Source organism: Eptatretus burgeri, chromosome 8 (genome assembly GCF_056783735.1).
Source record: "Eptatretus burgeri isolate ZD-2024b chromosome 8, Ebu_testis_v1, whole genome shotgun sequence".
Lineage (NCBI taxonomy): Eukaryota > Metazoa > Chordata > Myxini > Myxiniformes > Myxinidae > Eptatretus > Eptatretus burgeri.
In genome coordinates this window covers 47,035,586-47,053,085 of record NC_140968.1, presented here as the reverse complement: position 1 = coordinate 47,053,085, position 17,500 = coordinate 47,035,586, and the positions used below count along the sequence as shown (strand labels likewise).

General features: G+C 42.9%; 1 protein-coding gene across 5 annotated transcripts in view; it reads right to left on the bottom strand.

The window, feature by feature from the left end:
- Window positions 1-17,500, bottom strand: part of JARID2 (jumonji and AT-rich interaction domain containing 2) — a 142,452-nt gene that overhangs the window by 2,027 nt on the left and 122,925 nt on the right. For 4 of the 5 annotated variants that reach the window (XM_085891890.1, XM_085891891.1, XM_085891893.1 and 1 more), the window contains 12 exons: window positions 16,129-16,394; window positions 9,241-9,465; window positions 8,947-9,042; window positions 8,541-8,659; window positions 6,798-6,868; window positions 6,583-6,694; window positions 6,375-6,477; window positions 1,747-1,929; window positions 1,465-1,595; window positions 1,172-1,358; window positions 620-727; window positions 1-512 (listed from right to left, as the gene is read on the bottom strand). The exon at window positions 1-512 is cut by the window's left edge and continues 2,027 nt beyond it. In XM_085891890.1, the coding sequence (XP_085748016.1) occupies window positions 330-512; window positions 620-727; window positions 1,172-1,358; window positions 1,465-1,595; window positions 1,747-1,929; window positions 6,375-6,477; window positions 6,583-6,694; window positions 6,798-6,868; window positions 8,541-8,659; window positions 8,947-9,042; window positions 9,241-9,465; window positions 16,129-16,394 (1,784 nt within the window). In that variant the 3' untranslated portion in view covers window positions 1-329. The other variant, XM_085891894.1, reaches the window with a different exon arrangement.

Genomic DNA, 17,500 nt, shown 5'->3' with positions numbered 1-17,500 from the left:
CTCAATAGGCTATCTTTCATAAATTAGAGTTTTAAAATTTTATTATTTTTTTTTTGTGTCTAGTGCAATAGTGCGATGGAGTGCTGCATTTTGCTCTGCAATTATTCAAGTTGAGTATCAAACAGGCTTCCAAGGTGGGAGAGAAAGATCTTGTGAATGAAGACTAAAATCAGCAGCTGATCTTTAGGCACTGAAATACCTCCCTGATGTTGCCTGCAGGTGGATGAGTAAGAGTTTTATTGCCGAAGGAATGAACCGGGCACTTCTCGGGCCGAGCGTGCAAGCACTCGTGGCGACATCCCAAGCCATTTGGTTTCTCGGAGAGCAATTTATGGCTTATAAGGGCACAACGTATCGCTCATCGTGCAGCCTTGTGGGACGCGGTCACGCAAAGTGGCACCGGTGTTTGGCGAGCCGTGACCGAGGCCTCGACGGGAGCGTGTGCCCCGCTTTTCTGATGGACGTCGAGATGCAATGCTGCTCACCTGGTACACCAAACTGTTGATCTGCTCCTTAGGAAACAGACAAATGGGTGTCGTAAAAGATCTCAAACCAGAGCAACACTATGTCGGACAAACACGGAGCAAATGAAGATTAAAGCAACCATCAATGAGCATACCTCGTCATATCTGTACATCATTTTGAGGCCATGGCACGATTTCTTGTCCCGAACATAAGCCAGAGCACACTCTAAGCAAAAAACGATGTTTTCACTTTCTTGTACTACCTGAAAAGAGGAAATTAACGACATTTGGAGAACGAGTGATAACAAACACGAAACAAAAAGTACCTCAAGTTATAGTTTTTTCGAAGACACAAAATAAAAGGTAGTACAGGTAGGTTGGTAGGTATATAAAATGAAGGAGTACAAAAAAGGTAGTACAGGTAGGTCAGTATATAAAATTGAGTCCAAAAAAATATATATTCATTAGGTTAGCCAGAGCTGCTAAAAGCCACTCCTGACAAGATGAGGTTCACTGGACAAAGCAATTAAAATGTAATGCAAGATTTATATTCCAGCTACAACAATGTACTGTTGCAATAAGTAAACAATGAAAACAAAGTAAAAACAAACAAAGCAAACTGAATCATCAGGATGTACAAGAGCAGGGTATGCAAAACAGAGATAAATTGAGAAGTGATATATTTTATTGAAAAAAAACATTCAAACCATTGACAGGTAGCAAAGTTGCTGGCAGGTATGACATCGGCGCTCTGGCGATTCAAGCGGTGCACCCTTGCGTGCTCTTTTTCGTACTTCCAGCACTCCGAGCGGAGGTCCATCCTGTCCACCATAGCGAGCTGAGCATCGTAAGCCTGCCTCATACAGCTGCCGCCGTCCACGCAGCTCACAGTCCCTACGAGCACGCGCCTCAGGTTCACTCGCACTCCTCCATCAAGAGCGACTTTTATTCGGACAATATCGTGCTTCCCCCTTGGACTTCCAAATCACATGCAACATACCTGAGAAGTTCCAGGAGTGGTGAGATGTAAGTGAGTATCGGAAGGCCCTCACGATCCACCTCTGCAACAGCAGCAAGGTAGAGAAGTTTTTCCAATGGAAATGGATTGGGCACCCTTCCTCGCTTCATATCCTACCCACAGAAACCAAAATGGATTCACTCAACGCAAGAGAACGAGCGTCTAAAACACTCAAAGGAAGAAACGGAAGTGGAGGATGCATCACAGGAAACATGACCAGAATTACAGTGATGCTAAATTTGGGTGAAAAAACAAATTCCTTGCCATTGCCGTTTCCCGAGCACCGGGAAGCCAGTGTGCAGTCGCGAAATGCACTGCCTCAGACACGTTGTAACCACAGCAAACACTGGCAGTGAAAGCACCGGGAAAGTGCACAACAAACTGGCCACTGCGCTGTACCACACGGTGCACCTTCACCCCAGCTTTGCACAAGGCTTCTGGTGAGATCTACGGACCAATTAAAGGAAGATGAAATGAAATATTTGATATCAATCTGGGCGATCCAATGCAGAGATTATGCAATTGCTTCCCTTATGCTATCTCCGAGAATTAACCTTAACTATTAGATTGCTCATGGTCTCCCTACAATTAAAAGTATCTCCAATTGTCTGCTGTTTACAAAAGCATCTTGTTCTTCTTTAACACTCACCATTATCCCACCCTTCTTGGGGGGGGCCCGGCCGTGGGAAGCTTGGCCCGATTCTTCACGAACCAGCTGACCAGGCCTGACGTTTTACTAGTTTGGGCAGGAATTTGGCTATGGTGCCAGCAATAGCTCGCCTACGCTTTGCGAAGGACACCATATGATCTTTAATGTCCACGGGCAGACGGAACGTCCACGGGCATTTAACAAATGCTGGCAGATGGGACACCCATTTAATGTCAATCCAAGGGACGGCACACGCTTTGATGAATCACCCTTGCTGCAAAAACTCCAGGATGACAGTTTATAGTTGGGTCGAGATTTGAACCCAGGATAGACAGATTCGAAGCAAGTGTGCAAACGTCTTGGCCATCCTGTCAGCCCCTGATTGCAAAAGTATAAAATATAATTCTATATGAACGGCAAATATCTTTTGCGAAAGATGGGCAATAAGTACCAAGAAACTGTGAACCAGGTTACGGCCATAAGGTGCATCGTTCAATTATTTTGCCTCTGCGGCAATATATTTGTAGAAAACAAATAGAGTACTTCGCATTTTCTGTGGAGCTTCAGGAGCAGTTATAAGAATGTTTGGAAAAGTGCTCATCAAAAGACAAGTGGAATAAGTGTCTTGAGGTTAATGGTAATGTAGCTCGATAGTCAGAAATCCCTTCAACTATTCTGAAGAACACCACCCTCCTCCATGGAGAGATAAATATTGTACTACCCGCATGATGAAAAACTTTAACCTGTGGAAAACTTAGAGGTGGTATGACCAAATAAAGTGGTGGTTGCCAGTTTCTTTTAATGCCCCAATCCATTAATTACCTCGTGCCCCCTTTTGGGTTGGGGGGGGGGATAAATAAAGAGGGAAAGAGGAGAAGGGGGGGAAGAGGAAGGGGGGGGATTTGCCAGTCATTACTTCATTATGCAAATAATGCCATAGAGTCCGTGGAATAAAATATTGCCACGCCCACACTGATCAACACCGACACTGGAAGGATGGACCAAAACTGGTTTTAACCCACTGCGTTCAATATTACTCGATTTACCATTCTCCTCGGTCACCCAAATTGACGGCAAACACACACGGAAAGCAGAGAGCTGAAACATGCTGCCTTACTAACCTTTTAAAGGATTTATTATATTTTGAAAAGTAGAGGGAAGAGGGTCGACAAGATGCTATAATAAATGGAACAAACCAAGCAAGTCAAATGACAGAGGTGAATGGGAATACGCAAACTTACATGCAATGGTGAGAAATAAAAGCTCAAATCCAAACCCACAAGGCGCCATCGATCACACGTTTACAACACAACAATGCAGGCGGGACTTCCCTTTTCTCTATGATGTGCAGGATGGATGCAGGACTCATTGGTGTCTGCTTTCGAGATCAGGAGGGAGACAAAAGCCAGTAGCGACAGTGCACAGAAGTCAAACGGCCACGAGCAAGGCCAGCGATGAGTAGGCCTTCAACAACCAAGTCATGTGGTCCCCTTTTGTCCTTTTTCCTCCAGGCCCTCCAAAAACACAGCGTGATCTCAGCTTGGGTCGATTCCACACGGGGCTTCTTCTCCAAGCGAGGTCTCCATCCTCCTTTCCATGAGCACTTTGTTCTCTCCAATGAAATCACGATCCTTCACACGTTCTCTCTTGTGGACTCTCCAGTCTCGATTCATGCTCCTCCACCTCCTCCTTCTGGAATCACATGCACACTGTTCCTTTCTTCCTCCTGGGCAGTCTTCCTCTTGGGTCCCGCCCACAGGGACGGGCCCAATAAAAAAACAAATGCACATCTTTTCTTCTCGGCTCGACAGCCCATTGTGTCACCATGGCTGGCACAAATAGGGCAGATAGATAATAATCAGCCTCGTTGCACACCTGTGACATGTGCGACTCTGCCATGGGAAGTCCACACCGAGCCCCACCCACAAACAAGACATTTTGCATATACATAATTAATATCTAACCTGTCTATAAATTACATACGATGCCTCAGCACCACATGTAACAAACCAATTACTCTGATAGATCCCTGTTACATGGCAATCTAACCTACTCAAAACACATGGACCAGAATACACTTACCACAGTCTAGCTGTGGATCCCCACCCCCTTCCACACAACACAGCCTCCTCCCTGAAACCTTAGGCACCTACCAAGGTTCTCAGTCAGCAATCCAAGATTCCGGCCTGAGCTCTTACTGCCACACACATTAACTTAGCAAATAAACTAGAGGGATGTGGGAGATGAACCACAGTTATCTCACCTACTCTTCTTAACACTCCACCTCTTTTGTTTCAATGTTTCAATGATTTAAAAAAAAAAATGTACAATTATTGATGTACAATGGTCTTCCCTCTTGTCTCTTCGCTCCGTTGTCCTGGGACGGGGAGAGAATGGGTTCCAAAAACAACAAACAAGCAGGCCTACCTTAACCACAATTTAACTTATCAAACAATCCCATCTAATTGACCATGTCCCCCAGTGGATGTCACCTGCTCCAGCTGTCAACTGAGCTCAAATACCCAATGTGAAACTACCTTTCCAATTTCACAGGCTACCTGCCTTCCATAGCACATATCAAGTCACACCGGACCAAGTGAAACATTCCCACTCTCATACTCAACAATAACAACAACCATTACCAAAACCAGTAATTCCCTGCAAGGCCGTGGTATCTCAATTACCTGCAGGTGTGGCCTCAATTCCAGTGGGAAGGTCCGAAACAGACAGTGGGGGTGCAGCAATGTGCATATGCCCACAGCACAAAGTCCCATCTCAAAGGAAACCCTGGACTCCCCATCCTCACTCCCTAACAACACAACAGCTCTCTCTTTTCTGAACAATCTTGCTAGATGGGAGTCACCCATTGGCCTTCCATGGTCGCCAGGGGTCCTCTCCCCGTGGCCGACCTTTCCCGGCGGGTTTCCCACACGTGTTGGGCTACCGGGGGTGGGGCATGAGGGAGCTCCTCAGTGTCACGTGTAACAAACAAATTACTCGGACAGATCCTTGTTACATATCAATCTAACCTACTCGAAATAAATGGCCAATACTCCGTTTACCACAGTTTACCTATGGAACCCCCCCACCCCCTTCCATGTAACAAAAGAACCTTACAGTTGTAGAATCATGGCGAGCACTGGATGTCATTAAAAACAAGGAGAAAAAGACAATGTCTTAGCCATGTTTTACTAATTTTGCGGCACAGAGTGAAAGGGCGAGCCCATATTTATTTACAACTAAAATGGCAACCAGTCAGCCATCTTTAATCAGATCACAAAATAAAGTGAGGTGCACGTGTGCCATCATGTACTGTGCTTGTGTAAAGTTTCAATAAAATCGGACCATGCTTGTCCGAGAAATGGTTGGACACACGTTTAAGTAACAAAATGGCCGCCAGTCGGCCATCTTGGATCTGATCTCGAAAAATGACGTGCATATGTAAGCAACCATTCATTATCTGTGTGCCAAGTTTGAACGAGATTGGTAAATGCATGTCCAATAAATGGTTGAGGATGTGTTCAACATGGGGTTTTTACAACTAAAATGGCCGCCAGTCAGCCATCTAAGATGAAATCGTGGAAAAAATTATGTGCATATGTATGCCATCATGTATTGTCTGTTACAAGTTTGAACAAAATCTGTACGTGTCCGAGATATAGCTGTGGACGGACAAGACCCAATCCATAAACCCCCGTTTTTGACCAACTCCAACAGGGGCTAATAAAATGTCGGAGCATCTGCTCGTGGTGAGCAAGAATGCTGATAAATACATTACAAGTATGCACCATTTAAATGCTATCGAATGCAATGAAATCCTTGTTAAGTGAGGAGATTACAAAGACTGCACTGACGTTGCTCAGGAAAAATACCACACTGGCCAGTGCAACATTATCCAAGCACAACTGTGTGGATATGGGCAATCATCGAGAAAGAAAATATCAGTAACAAACACCGAGATATCCTTTCAAACAAAACATTGCAATGTTGTGAATACACGGATGAAGCACACAGAAGGAATTTTAGAGTTTAAAATTTAAGTGCACAACTTTCTTGAAAACGTGTGTGCATATCAATGTGCATGCATATTAATTTCAATGGATCAATGTGTTGTGCATGTGTGCACGTGTGCGTGTGTGCATGTGCATCAGTATGTGTACCTGTGTGTACAAATGTCCATGCCAGTGATAGATGGCGATTGACAAATAATATGGCAACGAGTGGCTATGACCAAGAAATTTACCAGATGGTGCCGCAGCGATTCAAAACTTGATTTTCCATTTATTGGAGCGAGGTCCTGCACTGCCTTTTCCAATACTTCCCGCTGGCTTTCAGGCACGCAATACCTGCACATTGATAAACACCATGAGAACATCTCCTTTCATAGAATTTGAATATATTTTCTGGCAGAAGATATTTGAAATGCTCCAAATATTCTGAACTTCACTTACCATATTTTGTCAGCACCTGTATGCAAGTAGTCAATACAAGGAAGGTTTTGGTCGCACGACCAACAAGAGGTAGAAAATATCATCCCAATATTTAACCAAGGGATTGTTACACCTGTAAAAGAAGAAACAAAATTATTATGTAAAGTCTTGACAGGAAGATGATTTGAACATTTTTAGATATTCTAAAAACTGCAGGGTAAAATTAGGCATTTCACCAGATAGGGCACCAAGGTGTCGAAGAACCGAGCCAGGGTTGTTTGGGAGCACAGTCAGGTTCCAGCCATGCCTGGGTGAGGGGAGGGAAAGAGGTGGGAGAGGGGCAATAGAGATTGTTTGGGAGAAAGGGAGAGAAAGATCAGCCTGTTTTTACCTTTCCATTATTTGCAATTACAAACTAAAATTTGAGGGTTCTATTTTCAAGCATGGAGAAGAGAATGACAGCATGTTTTACTTATAAAAGGCAATAAATCGTCGAGCCAGTCAAAACACATGAACAACCAGATAGTTCATAGAACACCTTTCCCCACAGTCTTGAGAAAAGGGTCATAGGAAGGGTCTTTTAAACTCTTGCTTTGCATTTGAAAACTATCTATATTTCCTAGTTGCGATTTTGTCTGAATCTCGATATTTCAACGCATAGCGTGCGTGCGGAAAATTTGATTGGTTGAGATGGCGTGAAATGGCATAATATTTTGTCCAAAACACTGTTCAACCGTACTGGAAGTACACATGCTGAAAGTGCCAACAAGGTGATTTGTGTTTTTCAGTGTTCAAATATAAAATTCAATGAAAGTAGAATAAAGATTTTAAAAGCTAGAGTTAAAAATCATAATTCCCAGAAATTTATCACTGTTGATGTACCTTCTTTTACACCACTTTATGTAAGATGTTATATTAGTTATTCATGCCAATTGTTTGTGTCCTTTACGACATACTTGAAAACAGCAAGCTTCTTGTTGAGAATGATTTTCAATTTTGTTTGACTGCAAGACAGGCAGACGAGTTTTTAAAAACTAAAAATACAAACTTACCTTGCTCGTCTGTGTGCAAGCGTGTTCAGGACAAGATTGTATACATTTTGCCAAATTCAGACAAAGTTCTGATAAACTGCAGGTTCCTGTTTCTGATTCATGTTCTACAGTGTTCAAAATATAACATTCAATTGAAATTAAGCTGTTTCTCGATCGCAGACTGACTGACGTTTGTAGGCAGACAGAGTGAACGAAATACTATATATATTATAACGGTAATCTCAACCATTAGAGCTTTCATAAAATTTTTGAAAGAGATCAATCAATTGCGAGTCTTCACGAGAAAAAACCCAGAATTGATAATCTCCTGTCCACAAAAACTTTAAAAGAAAACAGGTTCATTTTCAACTGTGTTGCTTGCATTGACAATATACTTTATTTTTAAACACTTTATAATGGATAATAAAGGATAATAAACAGCCTTGCTAAATGTACTTCAAGTTAGCACTAGCAAGTTCAGTGACTAATTTGCACCAGATATAGTGATAAAGCAAAGATGAATGGAGAAGAAAGTATGATAAACAAAGAAATAACACAAAAAAAACACCAAAACTGACACACCATTTTATAATCCCACAATCATTCTGACATACTATGTGCAATTTTAAAAATGACATTTAATCAAAAAGTTCCCTTTCTTGCACTAAAGTTCAGTCATATGCCCACATACAAGATTCCCCTTGACATGAATAAATCACACGATTCAGAACAACAGACTTTCAGCAAACTGAAACCAAGGGAAACGTGAAGCACTGTACCAAATTTCAACACTTTGTAAACAGTGTGGACTGGATGCTAAAACCGTCATTCAATTGGAAACCATACTTGATAATTGTGTCATGTTCAACTGAAAAAAGAACTAATGAGGAGGAAAAGACAAACCAACAAAAACCAAAAAAACCCCACATATTCATAAATAATCAGTACCTGGAAAAGGCTTCAGATTTTCCAATAGGGAAACCGCTACCATAACTTTGTGTGTCGACTTTCCCACAATAGACTGCCGTGTGTTTCTGCCTGTCTTCAACAATATCCCAGTATTTTTGCTAAAAAAAAAAAAAAACAAGAAAAGAAAAGAAAAAGAAACAACAGCATTGCATTGACAAACGAGATTCAAAAAGTTGAAAAAAAACTCCATAGCCGTTTAGTAAGTAAGGAATTAAAGTTGAAGAATTGAAATGAAAATGCATGGTGGTCTTGTGATTCTCGCTACTATTAACCAATGAATGGACGTTTTGAAGACACTACCAAATTGACATCACAAAACGGTTAGAAAAAAACAAAACAAAAAAACATGTAAAAGGATGCATTTTTCAAGCTGCAAGCGATTTACCTCGACTTCGCTCGAAGGTGGCTCATCCCTGGCAAAACACATTCCAAGGATATTTTTTGCAGTCCGATAAAACATGGTTAATGACACAGACTTTCCCTGCAATACAAATTTTACACACAAGCTACAAAGAGGTAAGCAGTAATTCATAAGCACAGCAAGTGGTCATTTTTTTTGTCCATATTTAAAGTCAACTTCGCCAAAGAATACAAAGTCTCGACTGTAAACTGTGTAGGACAATAATAATAAGAAACAAATAATCTTTATCAAATGTAAATTTGAGGGAAAGTAAATTACCTTGAAAATGCATTCATGCAAACCTTTTAAAAAATCATCTTTGTTCCCCATAATAATTTCCTGATCATGATCATGGGATTTTCCCTGAATTTCATGTTCCAATGCATTGGCTGCCGCCCTCAACCTCATTCTGTTCTGACGAGTAATTCCATTTGGAACTCCACTACTGGGCCCCATGGAAGACTTCATCACAGAGCGTCCACGGCGGGGCAAGGCCAACACATTCTGAAAAAGAAGTTTTTGACACATCAAAATAGGAATGGTCATAAAAGCAAGATTGATAGCAATAAAAACAAGAGCGAAAATTGCTTTGCAAAGATGTCCCCTTCCGGTCCCAATGAATGTTCAGGAAATAATTTTTAAAAAATTGTTTGCGTTTAACGCATGCTCGAGCCGATACCGGAAAGAAAATGAAGAATAAACACTTTAAAGCACCGTGTTTGGGTCTCGGTCTATTTCGCAAAATAAAAGGAAAAGTAACTTTCATTGACCGATATATTTTGTAGATTAGAAACCAATAAAGACAACTAGGACAACAAACTGGGGATAAAAATTAGTTTGCTTTAACGCATACTCGAGAGCTTCAAAATAAAAAAACTCTCTAACCCACCATGTTTCGTTCATTTCTCGGCTTTGCCCATTTCATATTTAAAAATAACCTGATGTACATGCATGAAGCAAAAACATGCATACAGATTATGTGCAGATATAATACATTGTGGTTATATACCTGGGATCATTCCAATTGCACTGGGCCATTGACGAACACCCAGGCTGAAGGCCTGAGGCCTATCAATCTGTGCTGCTTCATGCAATGGAGGTGCATGATTTCATTGGGGTAGTGTCAGGCCAGATGCCCAGCCAATGGGTGTAAAGCAATGAGGTGTACTCAAGGCAGCTGAACACCGACCAATGTATAATCACTTGACAAAGATTTTGCTACTGGGGTGGAAACATATGTTCTAGACTAAATCGAGTATGCCAATTCTGAATGTGAAGTCAGAATTTTCTCAACGCGTCAAGATTTTGAGTTAATCATATGGTCCAATTACAGTCGCTTGTCCTGGTAGGTGATTTTGAGTGATCATAATTTTTTTTTCTTAATATTTTTGGTTTCTGTTGTTGTAATACAACTGTTGTATAATAATATGTCTCATCAAAAAGAGCTTTAGAATGCACTTTAAATGATTAAAAATGGATGAAAACTGACCAAGCTATCAATATTTAAGTAAAATTTTCCATGCAGCATTCCAATTTTTAACTAACCCTCACCCTTATGAAAAACTTTGTAAAGGCATTGGATCACGATGGTAATGGCTTCCAATATCTCAGAGAGAAGTTTGTCACAGAGGAAACTGATGCTAAACTCAAAGCAGCCATTTTCGTTGGACCCCAGATCCAAGAACTGGTGTGTGATCCTGAGTTCAAAAATAAACTGAACCCACTTGAGTTTGCAGCATGGGAAGCATTTGTGTTGGTTGTGCAGAACTTTCTTGGGAACCAGAGCTGAACAGTATTGGAATTAGTGGACAACATGCTAAAGGCCCATGAGCGAATGGGCTGCAGGATGTCTCTTAAAATGCACTTCATGCATTCTTTTCTTGATTTATTCCCACCTAATCTGGATGAGGTAAGTGATGAGCAATGAGCATTGAGCATGGCGTAAGGTTCCACCAAGACATTTCGGTCATGAAAACTAGATATCAAGGCCGGTTCAACCCAAACATCATGGGTGATTACTGCTGGTTCCTCCAAACGGAAGACCAATTCCAAAAACAAGCACAAGAGCAAGTGTCTCACACACTTCTGAACAGTGCCTACTCTGACTATATTGAAAGGAAGAGTTCAAACTTGAAGTGTTGTTTCTGAATCACTCACAATGGGGAAGATTTCCTGATCACGTTTACACCCTTCCTAAGATTACCATGTTCTCATGTTTCATCAAGTTCTTTTTCTACAACTACTTTGTGTTCTTGGTTTGTATACCATGCATTAGACATGGAGATCAATCATCGTTTTCTAAATATGACGTGAACGTAATTATTAACCACTGATATTACATGTACAATGTGGCAATCTGCAATAATAAAGGATCTAATATAGCATGCTGCGTATCATTAATACAGATACATATTTTCAAAATCTGACGTGCTGGCTAAATTCTGACTACACATTTGAAATCAGCGCCCAGATTTAGCCAAGACACCTGCATTTCCCTTAGTAGCAGACGAAAAGATGTTTTTTGTTGTTGCCCAGTGTAATTTATAATAATAAATGTCAGTGTGTGTCAATGTGTCTCGTCTCTCAGCGTCTCCTCCATAACTCCATAAAAATACTTAGTGGCCTTCAAAACTGTGCATGCATACCAAGGGAACTCCAAGGGAGTGCATGAATGAAAATTGGGTGTTTGCATTAATTATCCTTTATAATTAGCTCATCCTTGGTCACTTCGCTGGGGTGTAAATGCACCTTTTTGTCCTGCTCAACACTGCCTTGACTTGGAACAGGCTGCAACGGTTTCTTAACGATGAAGTTTTTTAATTTCCCCCCACCCCCAACTTTCCTCACTAATATCATTGATTGCCTGATCATCATACCTACAAAATCGCTGGATACATTGTAATGCTTATAAACGCCTGGAGGCACCAGCGTTCGTGGCTTGATTTAATTTCCGCACATGCCATAACCTCTCGAATGATAGAATCTTTTAATCTCAGGTGAATTTCAAAATTTAAACTTCTTTCTTGACATGAGCAGTAGTGCCGGATGCTAAAAAAAAAGGTGTATATTTATCCAATTCGGACATTGCTTGATATTCCGGGCATCTCCAGGTGTATGGTGTTTATATAACCGATCGGCAATCCCTAATCACTTGCCAAGCCAGCCGTTCCTCACCCGTTTCATTGGAGTGCTTGCTTGAGTGCTTAAACCACTTGGCAAGCACTATACATTATAAAAGCTGCTTGGTTGTTATAAAAGCTGCAAAAGTATTCGCACCGTCCCTGAATACATCGATCGACTTGAAGAAAGTTCAGGCTCCACTCACCTGTGTTTGGCCCTGCATTGTCATGTGGTCCCTCGGGTGGTGGCTCGCTCGCTGAAAATGTGCAATTTTATTTTGACGTTTCCCCTTTTTGTACAATCTTCAGTCCTTGTACGACTGTCACTTCGACATAGATTCGTATAAAAATAAAAGGTCACTCGGCAGAGTGAATACTTCCGCCACGTAATGCCTGATCCATGAGAACATCGGGCCCAATACATTTTTGAAATATCATGCTACACAGTACTATATCGTTTTTGACCCTATCTCTCAACGGTGAAGAATCACTTGAAAAAATAAATAATTCTCATATCCAGATCCAGATTCGGATCTTTCCCAAAATAGAAATCAATTCATCCTTGCCAAACACCCAACCTGTCCACCAAGTTTCGTCTGAATCCGTCCACAACTTTTTGAGATATGTGCTATATATTGTTGTGGTTGACGAAATTCGCAAACCACCATTCAGGTCCCTTAGGTGAGATATCTCTGTAAGTATATGTGTAGTTAGGCCCAAACCCGTTGTTTAGAGGGAATAAATGTCATTCATTCGGGCTGCGACCCCTCTAGATAGCCGTTTTTCTTTTACTATCTTTATTTTGGACCAGCCGCCATTACTACCACCACAACCACCACCAACCACGTCTCAACAGCCATCACAAAACAACCACCAACCGCAACGCCGCTTTACAACAACAGCCACGACCCTTGCCGTCACATCTCGCTCTCGCAACCATCGCATCACCGCCATTCCCACGCCGCTTGTGGACACCGATCCTGGACTCGTGCAGGGCGCGCGCCGAGCGGCGGGTGCAAAAACACCAGCCTTTCCAAAGAAATCGGATCAAAAACGATTCACGCCCACTTCTGTTCCGTCCTATCAGTGAGCATGGGGCGATTTGGCCCCGCCTCCAGGTGCGTCGGAGTATAATCGCTATATGCAGATTCGCGGATCAAAAAGCATTCACGCCCACTTTTCCTCTGTCCAATGGGGAGCCAGCCAGAGGTAAAGGGTCGAAGGTGAAGGAGCGAAGCCACGGGGGCTATAAAGGGCCGCGTTCGCTCGCCAAAAAGGCAGTTGAGTTGGGAAAAGTAGTTGAGTCAGTCAAGGAGAGTTGAGAAGAGAAGAGTCAGAGAAAGCAGTTGGACGGAGCTGAGAAGAGTGGAGAGTGGGAGAGTTGGAGAGGTGGCGGCGGCGAAGGCAGTCGAGAGGGCGCTCGTGTCAGAGTCGGGGAGCTGCGGAGAGGGGAGGCCGGTAACGCGACCGAGGTCGCGGTGGAGACGCTCGTCGCGGGACCCGAGCCAGCGAGATATCCTCATTCCCCCGAGCATCAACAACCCCCTCCTGTTTCCCCCCCGCGCTGAGATAGTGTGAGAAGGGGGCCCCGTTCCCACCCCATTCCAGACACTGTCCGCGAGGCCCGCGGAGTCGGGGCGCCGCCGCCATTTTGCGGCTCATCACCAGACGGGTAGGCTCGACGCGGTCTCGGCCCCAGGCCCGTCTGCCCCCTCATAGTGGAGGGTGGTCCCTTTTTCTTTTGCTTTGAGTATATGTGTTGTCGGCGCCGTCTGTGAAGTAAAACTGTATAAGTGTTGCCGTGTGCTCGGTAGTCGGTAGTAGATCTGCAGTGTGTGTTTCTCTTTTATATTTGCTTTTTGTGCATTATTGTGTGTTTCTTCTATTTTTACATTTGCTTTTGGTGTATAATTGTATATGTGTGCTTTCCGTTTGCCGCGGAATAAATGTGCTTTATGTTGAACTGTTTTTCCCGTTTCGCTTCGTCTTTTCCTTTATTGAATCTCCCTCTTACTTCACGTAAAGGGTTGGTCGTGGGCTAAAGACGCCCAATAATTAATCGAACCGTCGAGGTTGACTATAACACCGCTTGGTTATCCCGATAGTACGGAACGGGTCGCTTAAAGTGGCCCGTGTCCGAAGTCGACCTGCGGCGAGGTGCGATCGCCCGGTCTACCCTCCGTGTGGGTACTTAGGTAGGTCGAATTTGGCGAGCAACCCTATCCCACGCGGGGGGGCCAATTGGCACGATCGTGGTGAGGCCGAAAGGCCCACCCGTGACTAGTTCCCGGCGTTAGTCCGAGAGGGTCACGACGGGATTGTCCGTCCGGTGGGCGACGTGCCGCGATTCGAGTTACGTGGCCGTTCGCACGCCGGCGGGCGCGAATCCGCAACAATATTGTTTTAGCCCGATCTCTCAATGCTGAAGAATCACTTAAAAAATTATCAGATGCAGATCCAGATCTGGATCTTCACCAAAATTGAATCGTTCATTCTCGTCACACACCCAACCTGTCCACAAAACTTCATCCAGATCCGTCCACAACTTTTTCATGTATCCTGTACACAGACAAACAGATAAACAGACAGAAAGGGGTGAAAACAACCTCCTTCACCTTTGGTGGTGGAGGTAATAAAATTAAACGTCACCAACGCGACCAGAGGAATACATGCATCAGCTCAGTAATGAGGGCCAAATAAGCATCACCTCCAGCCTCTACATCCAAGTAAATCCAAGTGAGTAAGTAAGTTTAATTTTAAAAAGTTTATTCAACTGTTTTGTTGAAGTGCTTGCTTGGAGCGCTAAAGCTTCCAGAGCGATATCGCAGTGTGGTTCTCTGTGGGGACATCTCCGGAGTGAGGAAGGCAAAATGAACGAGATGATTACGATTACGAGTTTTATCGTACCCTATTTTGTTCAATGCTGTAGGACCCCACACCTCCTTCTCCACCAAACTCGTTGAAACCTTTCCCCCCCAACCAAACGTCCAGAACCCCCACTCCTCACGCTTACCTTCTCCCAAACCCCTCCTCTTACTCTCTCCCACCCCCCTCCCGGAGTGCAGAGACGTGTTTGGTGAGGCGTCGCTCTCCCCCCCCCCCTTTCTCGCCCGCATTCTCTTTCTGTCAGTCCGTGTCCGTCCGTCCGTCTCTGTCTCTGTCAATCCCTCCCTCGCTCCATCCCACTTTGTCCCCCCCCCCAACCTTAATATTCCTGACATCAAAGCGACAGGTTGTATTTGCTACTATGTACATTTTCCAAGTCAAAAAGGGCAAAACTGAAAAATTGACGAAACACCCTGAAACTCAAGCCTGTTCTGTTAGTTATCATAATAAAGCCATGTACCAAGTTTCAGTTGAATATTGTTTAAAAGGTATGGGGGGGGGGGGGTCTGAAAAACTACAGGTGTGACAGACGGACGGACAGATTGACAGCAAACCGATACTCCCCTCTGGTGAAACCGGTAGGGGACGAATAACTACAACGGCGCTTGGTAGAGCGCATACCTTTGCCAGGCTGAACAGTTTAAGTTTTGTATCCCACTGATAGGCCGAATTTGCATCTGGACCTGAACCAAAATCTAATCAGCTTGTTCTCGTCACCGACCAAACTCATCCACCAAGCTTTCTCACAACTCGCCTACAACTTTGAGATAGTGTGCTTTCCAGTATATAGTTTTTAGCCCCGTCTCTCAATGGTGAAGAATCACTTGGAAACTCTTGTATTCGAATATGGATATGGATCTTCACCAAAATTGAATAAATTAGTCCTCGTCACAACCTGTCCACCAGGTTGTCTGAATCTGTCCACAACTTTTTGACATATCCTGCTCACAGACAAACAAACAGACAAAGGGGTGAAAACAAACTCCGGCTACCTTCAGTGGCAGAGGTAAAAAAAAATAGTTGCCATATTGAAATTCCATCAAGGTTTTAATGAATTACACACCTAAACATAAGGCTTTTGGCCATTATTCCAACGGAAAAATGATGAGCAATGTCACACAAGCCATTAAATGCGACCGGGAAAGGAATGGGGCACCCGAACCTGACAATCCTGTGCCCTCAGAAGCTTTTCCTTTTCAGCCAAAACAGACTGCTCCAAAGCAGTTCGTTCATCCATGGGTAGAGTATCATACGACAAAAGGTACTTGCAGTAGGCCTCTTGAAGTTTGGCTAACCGGTCTTGAGCAGATCGTGGAACACCCAAGAGATCGGCAAGGCGCCCCCACTTCTTTGGATCGTTGACTCGCTGTACACCGCCCATTTCTTCCATCAATTGTGAGAAACGTGCCAAGTCCAACTCGCAACCGCCTGTAGAAAATGAAATGCAAACAAAGAACACTTACAACAAACGAATACTCAAGACCAAAGGACAAACAAAGCAGGTGAGACATTATCAGGAGCTGTAAAAAAAAAGAAGAAACAAAATATAATTTGATGTGAATGAGTCGATGAATATGACTGACTGTGCCTCAGATAGCAATGCACAGTTACGTCTAATCTCATTTAACGGTCAGATGAAAAACAAAGACATGAAGTGTCAGCAGCCCCTGTTTTAGTAATTTTGCTGAATGGAGTTAAAGGGCTGGCCAATATTTATTGATAATGAAAATGGCCGCCAGTTTACCAGTCAGCCATCTTTGAGCAGATCGCAAAATAAAGTTAGATGCAAGCGTGTGCCATCATGCACTGTGCTTGTGCCAAGTTAGAACAAAATCAGACCGTGCATGTCTGAGAAATGGTTGGAGACACATTTAAGTAACAAAATGGGTGCCAGTCGGCCATCTTGGATCTGATCTCGAAAAAAAATGACATGCACATGTAAGCCAATCTTGAACAACATCGGTAAATGCATGTCCGAGTAATGGTTAGGACATGTTCAATCCCGGTATATTTTTTATCACATAAAATGGCTGCCAGTCGGGCCATCTTTGCTCGCATTGCGAAACAAAATGATGTGCATATGTCCACCATCATGTGTTGTCTTTGTGCCAAGTATGAATAATATGGAATAGGCAAAGCCCAGAAGCGAACGTCGAATTCTTCTTACATAAAACTTGTTCACAACTGTATACTTGCCAACTATACCATGGTACATGTAAGCGCCGCACAGCTGATGATTTTGACGCAATTTCCGGTTACTTTGGCCTGGATTCGAGATCAGCGAACAAATAATGTAAATCACGATTAAAAAATATTTTTTGATATGGGAGATATCTTTATTAAAATCAACTTTGGGAAAAAAATAATTGAAAAAATAAATAAATAAACGATCACTTCTAGTCAAGAATAAAAGAAATTAAAAGTTCCGGAAAGAGTTTCAAAATCACTCCCGGTAATGTAAATACTAAATAAACACTTCCTGTCATGAAAAAAAAGCACTTTCGGAAGTATAAAATTAACTTTGGGAAAAAATA